This window comes from Tachyglossus aculeatus, chromosome X1, assembly GCF_015852505.1.
Source record: "Tachyglossus aculeatus isolate mTacAcu1 chromosome X1, mTacAcu1.pri, whole genome shotgun sequence".
Lineage (NCBI taxonomy): Eukaryota > Metazoa > Chordata > Mammalia > Monotremata > Tachyglossidae > Tachyglossus > Tachyglossus aculeatus.
The window spans coordinates 59,791,772-59,812,669 of record NC_052101.1 but is presented as its reverse complement, the minus strand read 5'-3'; the positions used below and the strand labels follow the sequence as shown (position 1 = coordinate 59,812,669).

Sequence of the window (20,898 nt, the reverse complement as noted above, 5' to 3'; positions counted from 1 at the left end):
ACGTCCTGCCACCAGCATTACATCAAGCTGCTAAAATCTGAAACAAAGAAGGGGTCAAGTTTGTCAAAGCTGAAGATAAAAATGTACAGGCCAAAAAAAAAAAAAAAAAAAAAAGGACCCATCCAGACACCCATGCTTGTGTGTATCGAAATGAGGTAAATACGATGAGTCAAAGGAGACCGGAGAAATGTGTGTGGTGAAATGTTAATGGGGAATCACTGTTGGAGCACCCAGAGATCTGTCGTCTTTGAGTGCCAAGGAGCAAAGGATACGTGGCTTCCTCCTCCTTTCCACATTGCTTGATTCCAAGCAGTGTTTGTTCTGAACCTGAGGACCACCTATGGAGTCCGACACCCAAATCCGGGGGAATAAAACATCAATAATTAAGTCACTCTTACATCACAAACACAAGGTGCACTTTCAGAGGAGTGAACAGGAATATGCTTAGGGCCCAAGTCTGCTTTACCAGCAATAAATGGATAACTGCTAACGAAGTGCTTTGTAGAAATCACTTGGGCGTCAACCTTACAATATACCAAAACGTTCTTTATCCCGACGATTTGGCTGTCGTTTCTCCTGAAAGCCAAGTCAATGTGCACTGAAAACCCATGGGGCCAATTTGTTTTGTTTTCTGTTTGCCCCCGTGGGAATGATACAGGCTGAGAGGAATACAGATACCCTAGAGAAGAGCAAAAGAGGGGCATTATTTACTTTTTGGCTATGTGGACACACCCCGAGTCAATATGCAGACTCTACAGAAGGCAGTCCCTGCTCTAATAGAAAGCTATAAAAACTGTCAACCAACCTTTGAGGCTCCTTTAGCCTCTAAGGAGGCTAAAAGGAATCCAAAAAGGAATCGTCTGAGCTCCTTGGAAGGATAATCTTCCTCCTTGGATCAAGGTTTCCTCCTAAGGTAGCATGAGGGTGTACTCAACTGACTAAGCAGAACCACACTGGGAGGAGTCGTTATCCAGCACCTGGAACAGTGCTTGGCACATAGTAAGTGCTTAAGAGAAGCAGCATGGCTCAGTGGAAAGAACACGGGCTTGGGAGTCAGAGGACATGGGTTCTAATCCCGGCTCCGCCGCATGTCTGCTGTGTGACCTTGGACAAGTCACTTAACTTCTCTGAGCCTCAGTTACTTCATCTGTAAAATGGGTATGAAGACTGTGAGTCCCACGTGGGACAACCTGATCACCTTGTATCCCCCTCAGTGCTTAGAACAGTGCTTCACACATAGTAAGCGCGTAACAAATACTATCAATATTATCAAAAGGGGCTGACATTTGGTTCTGACTAAGCTGAGTCCCAAATTACACCTCCAAGATATAACGGACTGGGTTTTCCAAGGATATTTTGTTCCATGAACCTAAATTACTTCATCCACTGGCTATGGCAAAGTCTTTGTCCTGCAGTGGACAGAATGAGGTTGTGTTGAGTGATGAATGAGAATAAACAGAGCTCTTGTTCTTGGTGATTTGGATAAGGATGTATTATAGGGACTTAAAAACACCATAATCCTCCTTATCACCAAATAAACATGTCACTTTTGCAGAAAGCAAATTTATTTGTTCATGGGAATGTAATTTAAAAATTTCAGAAAGTAGATTTAATCTGGGGAAGCAAATTAACCTGGTAGGTTAAGGAGGCTATGCATTCCACCCCCTACCTCCCCACAGCACCAAACTCCACAAACTGGGAAAGAAGCAAGAGGTAGGAGAGCTGGGAGAAGGAGGAATTTGAAGAGTGAAGGTTTTGCTGCTTCCACCCCCATGCTCTGCCTCTTCTGGCTGGGCTCTGGTGGCTGGTCCGATTCCCATGGGGTGGAAGCGCAAGGCCCAACAGAAAGAGAGACAATGTGCAAGATACAGAGGAAGAAGTAGGGAGGAGAAACTCCAAATGCAAATGTGGTGAAGAAACACTCATCCAAGGCGTCATACGTACTCAAAATGCAACTGTTCAAAATGCCGGAAATCCTGAGCAGAGGAATCTCCCTCCACGGGGAGGGAACTGAGAAGAGGAACAGAAAGCATTAAGAAACCTTAGAAAGTAGAAAACATACAAAAGGATGGGGCGGTGGGGGGCTGTCCAACTTGAGTCTGAAAGATCTATTATTGATATTAGTTGATGCTCACATATGGTTCATCTAATAAGCTTTGAAAATCCCCCTTGACACTTTGGTATTTGAAAAGGCAGTAAAAGGCAGCATAGACGTCTCTGTGAAAAGAGCGGCAGTGTCATGAGGCATCTTGAAGAGTCCTTTCAGATCTGGCATGCAATAAGCAGTGATTTGCAGTCAACAAGACTGATTAAGTGCTCCTTTCTCAGACCTAGTTCTCACTGAAGTCACTGGGAACTTGGCCTAAGGAAAAGCCCGGGGTTCAGGCCCTTTAAACTCCAGATTATTGCAGTTCAGAATGGAAAGGCATTCCCTTTATCCTCTCCAAAAGCAAATTTCAAGTGAGTCATCATCATTATCATCACCAAACGAGAACATGAGAGATGCCTTGACTGGGTCAGATCTATGATCCATCCAGGCCACTAGATGGTCTTCAGCAACTGAGGTTTCCCTCTACATTGGTAACCGGGCCTCTACTAGCCCATTATGGACTGCTTGGTCAGGAATGTTTCTAAGCCCCTCTTGACCCTACTGTATTTTCTTGTACCTGATGTGCCACCCACTTCTAGGCATCTTGAGGGAATATATATTCTGGTTTGGGGACGGAGATGGAGCGAGGAGGTCTTTCAAAAAGAACTAGATAGAAACATCCTCATGCTTTGAACGGGGGCAAGACACTTTTCCCGAGGGTTAGATGTCGCTGGCTTTCAAACTTCAACAATGGCACGGGATTACCTTAGCAAAGTCAAACATGCGCAGATCACTAAACATGTCCAGAGCAAGATTCTCATGCCCACTCCGCTTGTACAGTTTAGCTGCCTCGTGGAACTTTCCCTGGTAGGCATAAACATCTGCGAGAAACAAGTCATTGTTGGTCTCTCCACGCTTCTTCCTCTCCTGGAAAAATTAGAGGCACAGGAAATTGCCTTTGCAGTCACAGGCAGGAAGCAGATTTTACAAAGGTTAGAAATAGCCATTACAAGTAATGCTCCCGGACTTTCCCACTAGACCTTCGGTTGGCTCCTGGGCTGTTATGTCTCTCGCCTAGGTTTCTGGTGGGAAGGCTCGATTGTGTAGGCCTTTGAAAACTGAACAATACTCCTCTCCTGAACTTACTTTCAAAGCAACAAAAGGGGAGTTTAAACAAACCCATGATTGTTTAAATAGTTGTCGATATTGACGGAGTCTCCCGTCATTAAAAAATAATAATAATAATGGACGAGCTCCAGTCCAGTCAGTTGCAAAGTTGGCAGACACGTTTCCCTGCCCACGGCAAGCTTGAAGTTTTGAGGGGGAGGCAGGCATTAATGTAAATAATTTATAATAAACAATTTATAGATCCATACGTAAATACTTCGGGGATGAGGGTGGGGCAGATACCAAATGCTCACAGATTCAACTGCAAGGAACTAGAGGAAGGTTAGGAATTATATTTAATTGACTGACTTTTAATTGTTACTCTACTCATCATGTAGACTGAGTTATTCTAACTACTACACAGTGACTAACTTCTCCAGTCCCAGCACCTCATTTTTGCATGTTTTCTACCAAGTGCGTATCACAGTTGAGGAATATGAGATGCTATTGACTCAAACTCCGAGACAAGCTGGTAAAAGTCTTAGTAGCTGGGGAGCAAATCGGCTTCCCAACTGACATGGAATGGTAAAAAAAAAATTAAGTCATTTGAGCAAATCATTTATGTTCAAACAAAACCTAATCTAGTGAGACCAATTAAAAATCTCCTGAAGAGAGTAAAAAAAAAAAAAAATGTCGTTGCTTGTCTTATCTGGTTATAAAATTGTTGTCTAGAACACAGATCGGTTGTCAGTTTCATACAGATCATCAACCAGCCTTTACTCCTAGCCCACTGTGTTCATGGCACTGGAACAGGTGCTATAAATAGATTCTCTCTCATTCTCAAAACCCAATATGGCAGGCAGTTAACTCTCCATAACTCAGGGGTTGATTATCCAGTTTGTAGACTGTCTTAGGCCTTAGCTGCTTCTCCTACTGGCTCCCTGCCTTATGGCTATTTCCCTGCTCATTAGCACTTTCACCAGTGGGCAGGAGAAAATAAAAGATAAAACTCAAACCAATTAAATTTGCTTCCAGTTTCTTGTTAGTAAAAGTTCGGTGGGGAAATAAATTTGAAGCTATTGGCTAAAATAAGATGTGGTGATTATCTGAGGATTGAACTCACCCTACTATCCCTCTCCCTACTGATGTAGATAATAGAGGAAAAGCTGGAGAAACTTGAGGTACATCAAAAGAACCTTACGATCAGTTTCATCATTATAATCTTTTTGAACAAAGCCAACAGCTACTCGTGAGTTACTATAGAATAGGCCACCCTTATGGAACTTGGTGAGCTGCCTGGGAGAGGAAAGTCAAGGAGATGGGGATATCGGCTGTCAGCCAACCTCAGCTCTGGCCCTCCCCTCCCTTCTTCATCCATGGAGGCTTCCCGGTTCTGCCCTCTGCATTCAACTTCAGCGCCATTCTAAAAATGGCTCCTAGAGCACTATGGAGGGGAAACAATCAATCAATCAATCAATCGTATTTATTGAGCGCTTACTGTGTGCAGAGCACTGTACTAAGCGCTTGGGAAGTACAAGTTGGCAACATACAGAGACAGTCCCTACCCACCAGTGAGCTCACCTTCCCCTCCCCATAGAGGGAAAACAGCCCTTTCCTCTCCATTGAAACTGCTACCATGTTAATACAATCACTCATCCTATCCCACCTGGATTACTGCATCAGCCTCCTTGCTGACCTCCCAGCCTCCTGTCTCTCCCCACTCCAGTCCAGACTTCACTCTGCTGCCCAGATCATTTTCTACAAAAATGTTCAGAACATGTCACCCCACTCCTCAGAGAACTCCAGTGGTTGCCCACCAACCTCCACGTCAAACAAAAATTCCTCACCATTAAACTTTAAAGCACTCCATCACCTTGCCCTCTCTACCTCACCTCACTACCCTCCTACTATAACGCAACCCGCACACTTCACTCCTCTAATGCTTTCTCGCTGTGCCTCGGTCTCACCCACATCGCCACCAACCCCTCACCCACATCCTGCCTCTGGCCTGGAACACCCTCCCTCCTCAAATGCCCTCCCTCCTCCCTCCCACCCTTCAAAGGCTTATTGAAGGCACATCTCCTCCAAGAGGCCTTCCCTAAGCCCCTGCCTTTCCTCTTCTCCCACCCCCTTCTGCGTCGCCCTGACTTGCTCCCTTTGTTCTTCCCCCCTCCCAGCACCACGGCACATATGTACATAACTAATTATTTATATTAATGTCTATCTCCCCTGCTGTAGACTGTAAGCTCACTGTGGGCATGGAATGTGACTGTTTATTGTTGGATTGTACTCTCCCTAGCGCTTAGTACAGTGCTCTGCCCACAGCAATCACTCAGTAAATACGACTGAATGAATGAAGATGAACATCTTGTACATTCAAGGTTGGCCCCCGTTTCCCCAAGTACACATGTCCCTTTTCACGTCTTCAGAATGAAATGGTGCACGGCATGTGTTTGGGGGAAAAGGGACTAACTTTGGAATCCAACCTGAAAGCTTCAGCAGGCCACATGCGGCCAACACACCCATGTTCACGATTACACCAAATGCTCAGGGCATATGACCTCCACGATGAAGAGTCCACGCCAATGCCCCATTGCCGGGAAGACAAACCCAAGAGAAGCAAGGCCCAATAAATCTCGAAGAAAGTGTTATCAGGTGGGCAGTGTCAGGGCTGTTTCTGCTGCCAACTACTGAATGACCTGAATTCTCATCCGGACTACTCAATGACATACCAGCTTCTGGTGGGACCCCAGCTGTTTCCCAGAGGATGCCTTGCATGTCAGTGGGTGCGTTGGAAAGCCCAGTCAAATGTGCAATCTAGGAGGACTCGGTTCCATCTTTAGATACCAATGAAGATCCCTTTGTGAGCCCACTGCTGTGAGACGTTCATTTCTGACTGCATTTTATAGGCCAATTCTTGGCATGCTGTGCAGCTTGCTCACATAGGCTTTATTACTTATTTTTCCCCCCACGGTAGCTGCTACTCCAGCCTTTTTGATAGTGGCAGCAGCGGTGCCCCCTCAGGCAAGGGCCAAGGGGCGCGGCACCTGCCCCCTTCCACCTCTCTCCTGATCATGTTGCCCCTCACCAGCACCCCATCCTCCCATCCCAACCAGAAGGCTGGTTCGCCATTCCCATTAAAGGAATTCTTTTCAATCTGTGGCTCTCAGCTGTATTACGTTTGGGGTTTGCAGCTCTTCAGTTCACGGAGCTTGGCCACCCCTGCTATCAACATTCAATCATATTTATTGAGCGCTTACTGTATGCAGAGCACAGTACTAAGCGCTTGGGAAAGTACAATATGACAATAAACAATGACATTCCCTGCCCACAACGAGTTCACAGTCTAGAGTCAGGGAGACAGACATCAATACAAGTAAATAAAGTTACAGATATGTACATAAATGCTTTGGGGCTGGGAGAGGGGAAGAGCAAAGGGAGCAAGTCAGGGTGACGCAGAAGGGAGTGGGAGATGCATTATATGTAATCACATTTGAGATTCACCTCTACTGTCAAAATAAATCTATTCAAGGCAAACGCCATTGTTAATTCCCGATGAAAGCACAAAACCAAATGTTTACCATTCCCAAATATTATAATTTAGGTATTGCATATGAACAAATAATAGTAATAATAATAATAATAGTATTTGTTCAGCGCTTACTCTGTGCCAGGCAATGTACTAAGCACTGGGGTGGATACAAGCAAATTGGGTTGGACACAGTCCCTGTCCCACACGGGGCTCACGCTCTCAATCTCCATTTAACAGATGAGGTAACTGAGGCACAGAGAAGTGAAGCAACTTGCCCAACATCACACAGCAGACAAGTGGTGGAGTCAGGATTAGAACCCATGACGTTCTGACTCCCAAAACCTGTGCTCTATCCACTAAGCCATGCTACTTCTCAATATGGTATATAAACACAATTGTGTATTTGGGGGCAATCGCTTCAACACCCATGCACTTAGATTTGCTCCCTTTATTCACCCCTCCCTCAGCCCTGTAGCCCTTATCCATAATTTATTTATTTATATCCATATCTGTCTCCCCCTCTACGCCATAAGTTTGTTGGGGGCAGGGAACATGTCAACCAACTCTGTTATAACGTACTCTTCCAAGCGCTTAGTACAGTGCTGTGCACACAGTAAGTGCTCAATAAATATGACTAATTAATTACCCCCATGGAGTTAGCACCTGTGGTTCCTGCAGTCCTTTGGAAACCGAAATTGTAGCACCCCCCCCCGAGCCTCAATAACAACTCCCAGCTGTTAGTAACAGGCATTTTTACACAACAGGGAAACTAAAACCTTAAGCAATTTATGTGATTTTTCACGTTATCACTTAATGACTCCAAAGCATAACTGGCAATGAAACCTGGATTTTCTAACTTATGATCCAGAGCTCTAACCTCCAGAAACAATGTGAGAGCAGAGCTGGGGTTTCTACCTCTCTAAAACAAGTGGTTAGGCATTCTCCTGACAACTTGCTGAGAATCTGAGTGTGCTTTAGTTAGAAAAAAAAGAAGAAACTAAATTTAGCAGTTAAGCTTTTACCTCAATATTGTTGATCAGTTCTAAATACCGAAGGTCTTGTACTCTGGTAAATGCCTATTGGAGAAAGAGCAAAGGAATAAAAATCAACAACTCTCTGAGCCCTGAGTCAGGGAATGTCTTTCTAAAACATAACTTTCTACCCTAAACCAATCAGGACAAAAATAGCCAGAGCTGGCTAAACACTTAGGTTTCCTGTGAAATACATCTCACACAAAGAAAGGATACCATCCCTGGGATTGTCATATAAGAGCTAAAAGGCCTGTGTAGGTCAGTACCCTTGAGATTAGACCAAATAAAACGTCCAATGCTGCATTTTATGATTGCACCTACTAGGGAGTATCTCTTTCCCAAGGAAAAAATGAACTCTACCTTATTGAGAAGAGGGGGCTGGCACTGGGGAAGGAGTGAGTAAAATCTGAGTGATGACAGACAGCAAGTACATACTGTAATAAAGACTCAGAGGAAAAGCAGGAGACAGATGTCTTTACCGGGCTCCTCTGCAAACCAAGTGCACAGAGGGAGAGAAGGAAGTCGAGGAAGGACAGAGATGGCTTCTTGCAAACTGAGATAAAGTATCACTTTCAAAACTCCCAAGTGACAAAGTCATGTGTAAATTATAATGGCTTTGCTCTTTCCTTAGACTTGTAATCAGAGACTGTCACCTTAACCCTTGGAATAATGGCATTTTCCAGCTGCCAATTAGATAACGCTTCTGTAGTCACCAAGGGGCTCAAGTATATCACAACCCCCTGCATGTTTTATTCAACCCAGTGGCAGGAGATGCAAGACTCTTGATGATCATTGTTTTCATCCAGCTGCTTTCTTTAAATCCCTTCATTCTGATTTGGAGGATAAAGGCTAACAAAATCCTAAACCATGAGAGCATCTAGAATTTGAAATGCCAAGGATAACAATGACTTTGGCAATTTGCAACATCTATACATTTGTCTTTTGTTCTCTCTAAAGAGCTGTAAGAAAATGAAAATGCTACCACAGTTTTCTTCAGGAGATTGTCACGCATATTTATGATTCACTAACAGCATCTTGTGCTACTGCTTATAAGCTTTCTATTCAAATTGGATTTCCTTATATCTCTACCTGTACTTGAGAGAGGAAGATGCAGAGTGGCAGGATGACGATTTTCTCCATGAGAAACTTGGTTCCAGGTCCTGCCTTTCCCCTTCGCTCCAGGCAATCCCCACATTACTGCCTGGGGCGAAGCAATCAATGGCATAAGACCTTAGTTAGACTGCGAGCCCTATGTGATACAAGGATTGTGTCCACCCTAATTATCGTGTATCTACCCCAGCGCTTAGAACAGTGCTTGGCACACAATAAGCGCTTAAATACTATTAAAAAAAATAAATCAGGGAAGCACAAGCAGGGGGAAGAATGGGATCAACATGATTTTAGGAGAAAGCACAGGACAAGAGCAAAGTTCCTGTAGTACTAAGTAGCTCTTTTCTGACATCTAGTGGAGAAATGAGCCCCATATCAGACAGCTGCAGGTGAGCCTTCTTAAATTCTTCTTTTTAATCCTCCATTTACTCTCTTCCAGTCACTCACTGGTAAAGCTAAAACCACGATGACAAAAAGAACTAAAGACTTCGGATTTTCAATATGAAATGTTTAAAAGATAAAGTCTATAAATCAAATGCTTCAATCACTACAAAATAACCCTTCAGACTTGAAACCTGCTGAGGGAGAAAAGAAGCAGAACCATGATTTACTTTTCTGAGTGCATCATAAAAGCATACGACTTAAACGTCTTCCGGCATTTTGGTTGACTCTCACAGGCAGAGCGAACCCAAAGTGAATCAGATCTATGAAGCAGCATGGCCTAGTGGACACAGCACAGGTCTGGGAGCCAGAGGGCCTGGATTCTAATCCCACCTCCGCCACTTGCCTGCTGTGTGACTTTGGTCATTTGCCTTCTCTGTGTCTGTTTCCTCAGCTGCAAAATGGGGATTCAATACCTGTTCTCCCTCCTACTTAGACTGTGAGCCCCATGTGGGAGATGGACTTTGTCCAGCTCGATTAATTTGTGTCTACCCCAGCTCTTATAACAGTGCTTGATGCACAGTAAGGGCTTAATAACATAAAACACAAACAAAACACACACACACACACACACACACACACACACACACATACGGTGGGGTGTTATTCTAACCACCATGGAGTTATATTGAAAGTGTACTGGCCTGCTTTGTAATCTGAGGGTAGCCCCCTCCCAATTGGAACAGTACTGAAGAAGGTGTCATTATTTAATAAGTGGGTTACCCATTTAAAGACAGACCCTCCTAAAGCAATCAATCTTTAAATGGCACCTGTTTGAAATGGGATACCCGGAAATACATGACTAGATGTTTTACCTTTTTGGCTGTTTCAAACTCCAATCCTTCTAAAGCCTCCATGGCCAGATCTTTCCAATCTGCTTCAGTCACACCTAGGCAAGCAATCTGGTAGGCTTCTTTGAACATTTTCCGGTCCAGATACTGATACATAGGGGCAGACTATAGATTCCATTGAAGGTAACATCAAATAAAAAGAAGGCAATTTTCAGAATGATGACAAAAGGGAACCATGTCAAGAATGTTTTTCTTCCCAGAAATTCAAAATTACTATATTACTCTAATCATTACATGCCATTATTTCTATGGTGACTTTTTTTCCAACTGAATGAACAGAGGGCTCTTTCCTTCAATTTCCTCTTTATAATCACCTCTTTAGACTGCATGATATCTTAACCTTTACAACATCCTACTCATCAGCACCAGGGAAAAGACCCGTCCCATGGAAGGTGTGGAGGGGTGGGGCAGGGGGAGAGGGGCTGAAGGGGAATAGAAGCTGAAGCCATGAAGGCCAAGGCTTCCCCACAACTTGGATTTTTTGGGGGGTTAAAAAGCAGGGAGATACTCCCTCTCCATCTGCCATTGCTCTCCTGGTGTGGGATAAGCAGAACCCTGGCTACTAAGGTAGTTGAAGTTAGCGTCTCTCCCTCTGCTACCTAAACGGAGATCAGCCTGTGAACTTTTGGTAATGGTGCCCGGATCCAGAATTCCAAGGAGAGCTCTTACCAAAATTCCCTTCCGTTTCAAGAACGGAGAACTCACAGTTGGTTGGCCTTCAGGACACGATTCTTGCCCTAATTATTAAGCAAGGTGAGGCCTTTCTTTCCTATGTTTTGTCATGAAGCACCACGAAACACTGTTCTCAATTGGTTTAGGTACCGTACCATGAAAGTCCATTATACCATAGTATAAATGGTCGAAATGCAGAGTCCTTGAGAAGGTCCTACTCCCTGAATGCTAGTGGCTTTCCCTGTATTTTAGTGACTTTAAGTCCAGGGCTTGGATATAGCTCAGCTGTCTGCCCACAAGCAAACTGAAATAGATGGAGCTTCCCCTAGCTCCAAATCTGCTTAAATGCATTCCATTTTGCCTGACCTCATAAGCGTCCCCCTCTAGACTGCAAGCTCGTTGTGGGCAGGGAATGTGTCTACCAACTCTGTTATACTGGGCTCTCCCAAGTGCTTAATACAGTAGTCCACATACAGTCAACCCTCAGTAAATATGATTCACTGCTTGATCGACAAGTAACCAAGGAGTTGAGGCAGGGCCAGGATCTCCTATACTGTCATCTCCTTTACAAAGGAGAATATTTCCCTTCTGCACGCTGGTCAGAAAAACCACTCCACATTTTGGGCCTATCAGTCAGAGCAGGTTAGGGGGAGCCATCATCATGGCAATTGTACTCTCCCAAGTGCTTAGTACATTGTTCCGTATACAGTAAGCACTCAATAAATATGATTGAATGAATGAAAGTCAGCATATCCGTCAAGACATTTACTCCAGCAGACTGTGGCTGCTAAAATAAGCTAACTGGCAGCTTCAACTGAACCCTCGATGGGTGAGGCCAACCCTTCTACGGCTGTTTGGGTTTTTTGGGGGGGAGGGGTTTTTATGGTATTTGTTAAGCACTTACTATGTGCCAGGCACTGTACTAAGCGCTAGGGTAAATACAGGCTAATTAGGTTGGACACAGTTCATGTCCCACGTGGGGCTCAGGCTTAATCCCCATTTTACAGATGAGGTAACTGAGGCACAGAGAAGAGAAGTGACTTGCCCAAGGTCACACAGAAGACAAGTGGCAGAGCCGGGATTAGAGCCTTATCAGTCTACTCAGAGTCAACATTGGATGGGCAGAGCTAAATTTTGTGAGACAGTTCTTAAAATCGGGGAAATAAAATGAAATGCCACCACACCACCACTCTCTTCATCTTTTGTTTAAAACTGGGAAGCCCGACCCTCTCCAGGTTTCTTCATCTACTTGGCTGTTCATCCAGCTGTTACACAAGATGATGTAAGGTTCAAGAGGAAAACTAAAATCTGTAAGAATCGTGTGCTGAATTTTAACCTTCTTCTCCTGTCCAAAAGCCACAGGACGGCAGAGGCGGAAGGAGCGGATAAATATCTTTTCTCTTGGACCTCCTTCACTTAATCACCTGTGATTCTTCCACGTCAGCAAAACAGGCCTTGACAGCCTGGCAGAGAAACTTTTGCTACAGAATCAATTAGTGGTATTTATTAAGCGCTTACTATGTGCAGAGCACTGTACAAAGCACTTGGGAGAGTACATTACAACAGAATTAGTAGACATGTTCCCTGCCCATAACAAGCTTACAGTCTAGAGGATGTTGCAGAATCTGAATCTTCTGGAAAATTAACGTGAGAACCTTCCTTTCTGCTCCTTCTGCTAGGGACAAGGAAGTGAACAGCAGGCCATTTTTACAATTCTGGGAGAAAACCGGGCATGGGGCAAATGGAGAGAGCTAAAAGGAAAGAAACCAGATGGGGAGGATGTGGCAACCCTTGGGAGGAAGAATTGATTTTATTTGCTTTCACAGGTCATGCACCACTGGCCGAATGTGCAAAAGAGATCCCAAAACGAGGCAAATTTCGCCCGTTCAGTGCCTCCACACCTTACTCATTCAAGCGAGTTGCCTCAGTGCTACTGACAGGCAGGGCTGGGAGGTGGGGGAAGGAGTCTATTGCTAAATCCTGCCACAGCCACCGTCACTTGTGCTGATTGGCTCTAATTCTGAAGTGATCAGAAAACATAATGCCTTGGAAATTGGGCAGAAAAGCACCCATTCACTAAGCTCTTCAATCCCAGACACTGGTTGGTCAAGAAAAGTCAAGCTTACCTGCGGCACTTCCACAGCAGACATGGAGAAAACATGCAGGCAGAAGATCTTGGAGCCATTGTAACCCACGACAAAGCCTTGAAGCTTCTGCTGGTGAACAGGGAAGTTGCTCGCTTTGATGTTGAGGTAACCCCCTCCAGAGAAACAGAGCATATCCTCACACTGAGTGTTCCAGGCCACACTGTTAGCATTTGGTTCCTCAAGAAGGAAGGACATAAACCTCTTAGTCACTAGGAAATCAATATTTCTTTTTTAAATGATAGTTGTTAAGCACTTACTATGTGCCAGGCATTATACTAAAGCGCTGGAGTACATAAAAGATAATCAGGTTGGACACAGTCCCTGTCCCACATAGAGCTCACAGTCTAAATTGGAGGGAGGAGGATTTAATCCCCATTTTACAGTTGAGGTAACTGAGGCACAGAGAAGTTAAGTGACTTGCCCAAGGTCACGCAGCAGACAAGTGGCAGCACTGGAACGAGAACCTGGGTCCTCTGACTCCCAGGCCTGGGCCCTTTCCACTAGACCATGCTGCTTCTCAACATTAGGGTCTTCTTTTTGGATTCAAATGACCTTGTTTCCCAATTCCTTGCTTCAACATTCATCTACATATTTAAATGTTCACTTGAAAGTTTCTCCCTGCATTTACAACTAGCTCTGACCCAGCTCCTTAGGGAGGAGACAAGCCTGCCAAGGCCACCCAGGAGGAATCCAGGAGGCTACAGTCCTCCCCCACTATTTGCAATTAGCAGCGGGAGCTAAGGAAGGGGCAACCAATGAGGGAAAAATTCCTGCTTGCCGCTTATGGCCTCTGCCTCAGGCACGAAGTTCTGCCTATCTGCAGGGCTGTAGCAACACAGGCAGTAATCTTCGGGTAGAATATAAATTGGGGCTCTATTCACTTCTCCTTACAAAGAATACTGTACTGACATGCCTCTCCAGTGACATATTTCTGCCAAACAATATGACATTATATTTAAACAGTAGCCAGCCCCATAGAATTCAAGCATTCTATTCAGTTGTTATTTCTTTACCCTCATAATATCTCTGTGAAATGAGAAGTTTTGTCTTACCCCAACTTACACATGAGAAACAGACTTTCATGCTCTCATAGTACTAAATAACAGCAGAAGCGATGCCCTTATCGGGTCAGGCCGATGATTCACCCAGCTCAGTATTCTGGCTCGGACAGTGGCGATGGACTCTTTAAAGGGAACATGTGAGGAGTGCCTTCTTTCATGTTAACTGGTGGTATTTACTGGGTGCTTAGTCTGTGCAGAGCACTGGGCTCACTGCAGGCAGGGAACATGTCCATCAACTCTGTCACACTGTAATCTCCCAAGTGCTAAGTACAGTGCGCTGCGCACAGTGAGTGCTCAATATATAGCACTGATTAATTGATTAATAGAATAGCCTTATTGCAATATTTTTGTTGTTGTTCCCGTTTGGAATTTCTCGCCAAAGGGATGCCATGGTACTCTCCTTATCTAGTGGAGGGATCTTATGTTATTACTGTTTATGTTGTCTCTCACATAAACCTGTGTACCCATTCCTGTATTTCCCATAGAGGCTGTAACCTGGAAGTATAGTAACCAATTGATTTCCTTCCCCTCATCAAACCAAGTCTCAAGGTCCTCACTAAGCCTTCAGCATTTGAATTCACTCATTTTATGTCTTAGACTTCTAGCATTTGTATGTTTTGGTTTTACCCTTTTGCCAATTTCCACATCTGCCAGATTCCCCATTTGTTGAGCCACCTCATTTCCTTGAATGCCCCATCAGATTCCCTCTGGACTAGTCCAGCACTTGCATGTCTCGACCCACCCCCTCTCTCCAAGGCGTTAGGTCAATCCAGGTCTCATGCATTTCTGCACTCATTGACATTTCCCTCCCATTCAGGGAGTGAAAAACTACTCTACCATCATTTTCATTTTTCAGAGTCAGCAACCCAGTGGTATTTGATTCAGTGAGAGCTTGTCTGCAAAAGTCCTCAGTTTCTAATGAATCTTAAACCCTCTCGGCATGGAAAGAGAGCCCTGGGATACAGAACCGAATGTGCGTGAATCCTAGTTGATCTTCCTGGAGACGAGATGGGGGCTCTGAAATTCCATCCCCGAGTGGCAGGCACACTCCCGCTGGCTGGCCATCCTGCCTGAATTTGTACCTGGAAAAGCAGCTCCTTGGTGTGAAGGTCGTACACCAGGCAGGTGTCGTTTTCGTCCACCACGGCCAACTTGTTTCGGGATGCACTCATGTCCAGGCACCGAACAGCTGTGCTCTGTTTGAGCAGTACAATGGCAAACAAGTTGTCCACAAAGATCTTCAGGATCTGAACAAGATTTCAACGTGAAAGTATAAGTTATTACTTCGGTCACGGTCAATTTCACCCACACGCGGCCTTCAGCAGGTCTCTCTGGAGCACAGATGCCCACCAACTTCACAAGACGTTCTGTGCAGAGAAGAACTGTCATTACTATAAATCAAAAAGGGGCAAATATGCACATACAGTATGCTCATGGTTCTCAAGCAAGACTGCAAAAAACAACAAAGCAGACCCCTATGCACCAATCTCCCTTTCATGCTTTGGAATAGATGTTTCCTGTCCTGGCTGATGGAATGTTGATGACATTCCCAAAGCCATGGGGGCTGAAAGGCTCCATCCAGCAGGGATTTCAGTTAAAAAAATAAATAACATGGGGAGATACTAATATAATTGAATGTATGTTCTGCAACACATTAACTCACTGGTGGGAGTTTAATAAATTCTTCTTGATGATGCAGCTATTTCCATCCTGAAAAAACAGCTAAAGAAGCCTATCTACAATGCCATCTGCTGGAAAGTTTTGCCTTCCATCATGCCACACAAGCTGGTGTTTTAGTGTTTCCAGGATGTCAATTTCAAACTCTCGTACTCCCCTTTCTGAATTTTTGATATATGTCGCAGGCTCAAGAAAATGTTCCTTAAAAGCAACTGAACTGAACTGTATTTTTCCAAGATCTTAGTACAGTGCTCTGCCCAAAGTAAACGCTCAATAAATACGATTGAATGAATGAATCAATGTTTTCAAATTGCACCCAGAGGTCAAGCCATCACTCAAGTGCAGTACTGTACCGGATTTTAGAACCTGTTAATGAAAATGGCAAATGGTTTGCAAACTGTTCATCCCACAATTCACACGACAGTTACTTTGATTCCTGATGGTCATCACACTACATCACAACCTCCCAAATCAGGATAGAGCAACTGGCCCTGACAGTGCTCTAGGAAGGAAGAGAGCCAGTCCAGAAAATGAGGTTTTACGGCAGCTCGATTTTGCTCTGGGAGGGAATTGGAGTGGAAATAGGGCTGAGGGAGAAAGCTAAGGCAGCTTTCTTGCCACTCTAGAAGGGTGGAAGCAGGGATGAGAATGAGCATTAGAACCACACAGCAACAACTGTGATTTAGGAAAAACATGGGGGCAACACATTCCTCCCCTCCTATTCCCGGAAAACAAGAATCAGTCTCCACAGACCCTGCCAAATACCTTCTCCATTGTTCGACAAATAGATTCCCCAACAAGTGGGAAAAAAATCAAGGTTGACCAATGGGCTGACCTTTTATCTTATGTCTAATTAGCAAATACAGCAGTCAAAGGCAGAGAGCCATTGGAAGAAGAAAGCAAATATGGAAACAACCAAAAAATCAGATACATAAGAGTGGTACTTTCATTTAACCGGTAAACTGAAGCAACATCTTTTAAGCTCTGTTAAAGTCACTGGCTTTCCAATCCCATTTTCTAACTAACAAAGGGGGACTGGTAACTAGTATTTTTTTTTCCACAATTCAGCAAAATTTGCCTTGAGAGCCTTAGCTTACGTTTATTTGTGTGTGTCACCTGATTGGTCTGGGAACTGACATCTGGGATTGACATCTGATGCCTCAGTTAGCTGGCAACTCTACCTCCCCCATCCCACATCTTGCTGCTGACCTGCCTGGACTCTAAGACTGCCCTTTGGCTAGCTATTCAGGGGCTACAAGGGATTGGAGCATTGAGAAAGGTTTCCTATTAATTCAATCATTAATACATTTACTTATTAATACTAATTTATATACAAAGCCCTAATTTATTTATAGTACTGCCTGTCTCCCCCTGTAGACTGTGAGCGTCTTGTGGGCAGGGAATGTGTCTACCAACTCTGCTGTCCTCTCTCAAGTGCTTAGTGCAGTGCTCTGCACATGATAAGGACTCAGTAAGTACTGTTGATTGATTCATTAGTTCACTGATGATATGAGGGCTCGTAAGGTTGGCTCAGAGGAGAGGACTAGGGGAGTCTGCCTCTCCAACAGATTGTTACAACTCAAGAGAAGCAGTGAGGCCTGGTGGGAAGAGCATGGGTTTGGGAGTCAGAGGACCTGGGTTCTAATCCTGGCTCTGCCACGTACCTGCTGTGTGACCTTGGACAAGTCAGTTAACTTCTCTGTGCCTCAGTTCCCTCATCTGCAAAATGGGAATAAAATACCTGTTCGCCCTCCTAGACTGTGAGCCCCACGTGGGACATAATTATTTTGTACCTGCCCCAGTGCTTAGTACAGTCCTTGGCGCAAAGTAAGAGCTTAACAAATACCACAATTAATATTATTATTTCCCTTATGGCTCCAACACTGTGAATGCTAGCAGGCTTGTCCAGATAGAACCACAGCTAAAATAGAACTGGCCCCTGCAAAGTACCAATTCCTACCCTAGTACCAGGATAGCTCTGGGACAGATGGGTTGGCTTTCAGATTGCCAGGCAGAATAATGAACTGACACCCAAAACCCAAGGAGAGGGAAAAGCATTTACCTGACCATTCTTCAGACCGACTAACAGGCCTTCCCTCCCCGGAGGGCCTCCAATCACCTTGATGTAACGAATGAGAGATTCCATCTGCCACTCCCTTTCTTTCACTCCGCTAAAGGACAGACACTGCAGCCTTTTCTCCTGGAAAAGAAACCTGGCATTACAAGGCGGTTCTGGGGACTCAAACATTACCAAATCCAGAAAGGAGATTCTTGTTTAACCCAGGAACTTCTGGCTTTGAAGGGAAAATAGAAAATACTCTTTGTCTTTACAGTGAATCCTACAGTATTTCTTCCCATCAGCCTCTGGGGGCACCAAATCCACCTCTATGCCCAAAAAGGAATTAAGCTCTCATCCTTCTAGACTGTAAACTCATTGGGGAGTCGTTGTGAATGGGGAAATGTGTCTACCGACTCTGTTGTACAGTATTCTCCCAAGCGCTTAGTACAGTCTCTGCACACAGAAAGCACCCAATAAATACCACTGATTGATTGATCGATCCCCCCAAAGTCTAACAGCACTACTCCCAAGGTGAGTTATAATGTCTGTCAGTTGTTTTGGGAAACGAGGAGGCTGCCTCTCCTGGCTGGAAGACACAGCACCTGTATATATGTTTGTACAGATTTATTACTCTATTTTACTTGTACATATTTACTATTCTATTTATTTTGTTAATGATATGCATCTAGCTTTACTTCTATTTATTCTGATGACTTGACACCTGTCCACATGTTTTGTTTTGTTGTCTCTCTCCCCTTTCTACACTGTGAGCCCATTGTTGGGTAGGGACTGTCTTTATATGTTGCCAACTTGTACTTCCCAAGCACTTAGTACAGTGCTCTGCACACAGTAAGTGCTCAATAAATATGACTGAATGAATGAATGAATGGGATTATTTTTTTCCCCAAATATCTACTGGGTATTCCAACTTTTGAAAGCACGAATGGTAAGCAGTGTGGCTTAGTGGAAAGAGTATGGGCCTGGGAGTCAGAGGACCAGGGTTCTAATCTCAGCTCTGCCACTCTCCTGCTACGTGACCTTGGGCAGTTCACTTCACTTACCTGTGCCTCAGTTTCCTCATCTGTAAAACGGGGATTAAATCCTATTTCCGCCTCAAACTGCGAGCCCCATGTGGAACAGGAACTGTATCTGAAGTGATTAACTTGTACCTACCCTAGAGCTCAGCACGTGGTAAGTGCTTAATAAATACCATAATGAATCATACATATAGATAGATATTTTTTCCAAGCATACTTCTTTAAAGATATATTTAAGCTTCCAGGTCTGAGCCGATTTTGAATTAAAATAGCAGCTCTCTAAGGTGATCTGTGGTCATATTGCTACACATGCCATTCCCAGAGCTGTTTCGCTTCCAAGAGGAGAATCCACCCCCTGGAGAACTGAAAATTGGAGCCTCAGGACAACAGCTGGAAGCTGGCACAGATCAAGAGCAGAAGGAGAAACTTGTGTCTCCAGAGGTGAGGAAGGCTAGAGAGGGAAAACTCCCAGAACCTCTGCCTCTCTGAAGTGATCTTCAGACTGAAAAGTTTGAAAAACATAAGTTTGAATAACAATTTAAACACCACACACTAATAACTCCAGTCACATCGTATTCATAGCTCCAAACCTGGCAAAGGATAATGTGATCCGAACACACCACCAGCAGGTTGCATTCAAACTTCTTGAGGATTTTTTCCTTCACTCGGTAATGCATATCTGATATGTCATATGAATATAATTCATATATCAGTATTCTCTCTGGAAGTTGGATAGCTAATCTGTTTTTGTAGATGGCAATTTTCTTGACGAGCTCTTTGCATTTAATTCGAACTGTCGAGAAAGCAAACGAAGAATGCAGGGTCTTAGTACTGGGAGATGAGCAGGGTGAAAATTGCAAGAGGTATGATTTCTTGTTTCTGTTTCAAGTATGAAACAGGGCAGAAGACTACATGCAAATCTGCCTGAATACCAGATTTGGTCTGGTGAAAAATATGGAACTAGGAGTCAAGAGACCCAGGTTCTAATCCCATCTCTACCCTGGACCTGCTGTGAGACTATGGGCAAGTCACATAACTTCTCTGGGCCTCAGCTTCCTCATCTGTAAAATGGAATTAAGATTCCTGCTCTTCCTACCTCTTAGACTGTGAGCCCGTTTGGTTCAGGGACTGTGTCTCGTAGGATTGTCCTGTATCTACCCCAGCACTTAGCCCACTGTTTGTAAGCACTTAATACCATAATTATTAAATTATTATTCCACAGAGGACTAGCCATGGCCTAGTGGAATAAGCACAGGCCTGGCAGTCAGAGGACCTGGGATCTAATCCTGGCTCTGCCATTTGCCTGCTGTGTGACCTTGGGCACATCACTTCACTTCTTCAGGTTCCTCATCAGTAAAATGGTGACTCAATACTCAGTCTCCTTCCTACTTAGGCTGTGAGCCCCGTGCGGGACAGGAACTGTGTCCAACCTGATTAACTTGTACCTACCCCAGGGCTTAGAACAGTACCTGATGCATAGTAAATGCTTAAATACCATAATTAATAATAATCATCCTCTGGACCCAGACGTGACCAGCTACCCTCCACAAATAGATCTGCATCTAGATTTACAGACATTTCTTCTGAAATGTTGTTGGGGATCAAAATGTAAATCTACTTGATGTGGACTCGAGATGAAATATCTGGAACCCTCTGACTCTGGTTTCAAGTGAAATAACCATCTCCTCTGTTTAGCCAGTGCCTGAAACATACAGGTACTTGCTTTTTAGATTGTAAGCCCCCTGAGGAATAAGGGTCAGGTCTAATTCCCAGAATGAAGTGTATTCTTTGCCAGTGCTTAGTACAGTGCCCTGCACAAGGTAACAGTTTCATAAATACTATTACTACTACTCAAAGATCTTGATTATTTCTGCAGTTAAGACCCACGGGGAGATGACCTTAAATGCTGCTAGCAGTGACCTCTAGAGGAAAGAGAGCATCATGACAATAGTGATAACTATTATTATGGTACTTTTGTTAAGCACTGTTCTAAGCACTGGATAATCAGGTTGGACACAGTTCCTGTCCCACATGGGGCTCACAATCTACGTAGAAGGGAGGACAGGCACTGCATCTCCATCTTA

At 44.2% G+C, this 20,898-nt stretch overlaps 1 protein-coding gene across 2 annotated transcripts in view; it reads right to left on the bottom strand.

Moving 5' to 3' along the window:
• Window positions 1-20,898, bottom strand: part of IFT122 (intraflagellar transport 122) — a 74,009-nt gene that overhangs the window by 29,827 nt on the left and 23,284 nt on the right. For both annotated transcript variants that reach the window (XM_038772163.1, XM_038772164.1), the window contains 7 exons: window positions 19,405-19,607; window positions 17,781-17,918; window positions 15,124-15,288; window positions 12,960-13,157; window positions 10,126-10,266; window positions 7,751-7,804; window positions 2,855-3,016 (listed from right to left, as the gene is read on the bottom strand). In XM_038772163.1, coding sequence (XP_038628091.1) covers window positions 2,855-3,016; window positions 7,751-7,804; window positions 10,126-10,266; window positions 12,960-13,157; window positions 15,124-15,288; window positions 17,781-17,918; window positions 19,405-19,607 — 1,061 coding nt within the window. The remainder of the gene's footprint in view (window positions 1-2,854; window positions 3,017-7,750; window positions 7,805-10,125; window positions 10,267-12,959; window positions 13,158-15,123; window positions 15,289-17,780; window positions 17,919-19,404; window positions 19,608-20,898) is intronic.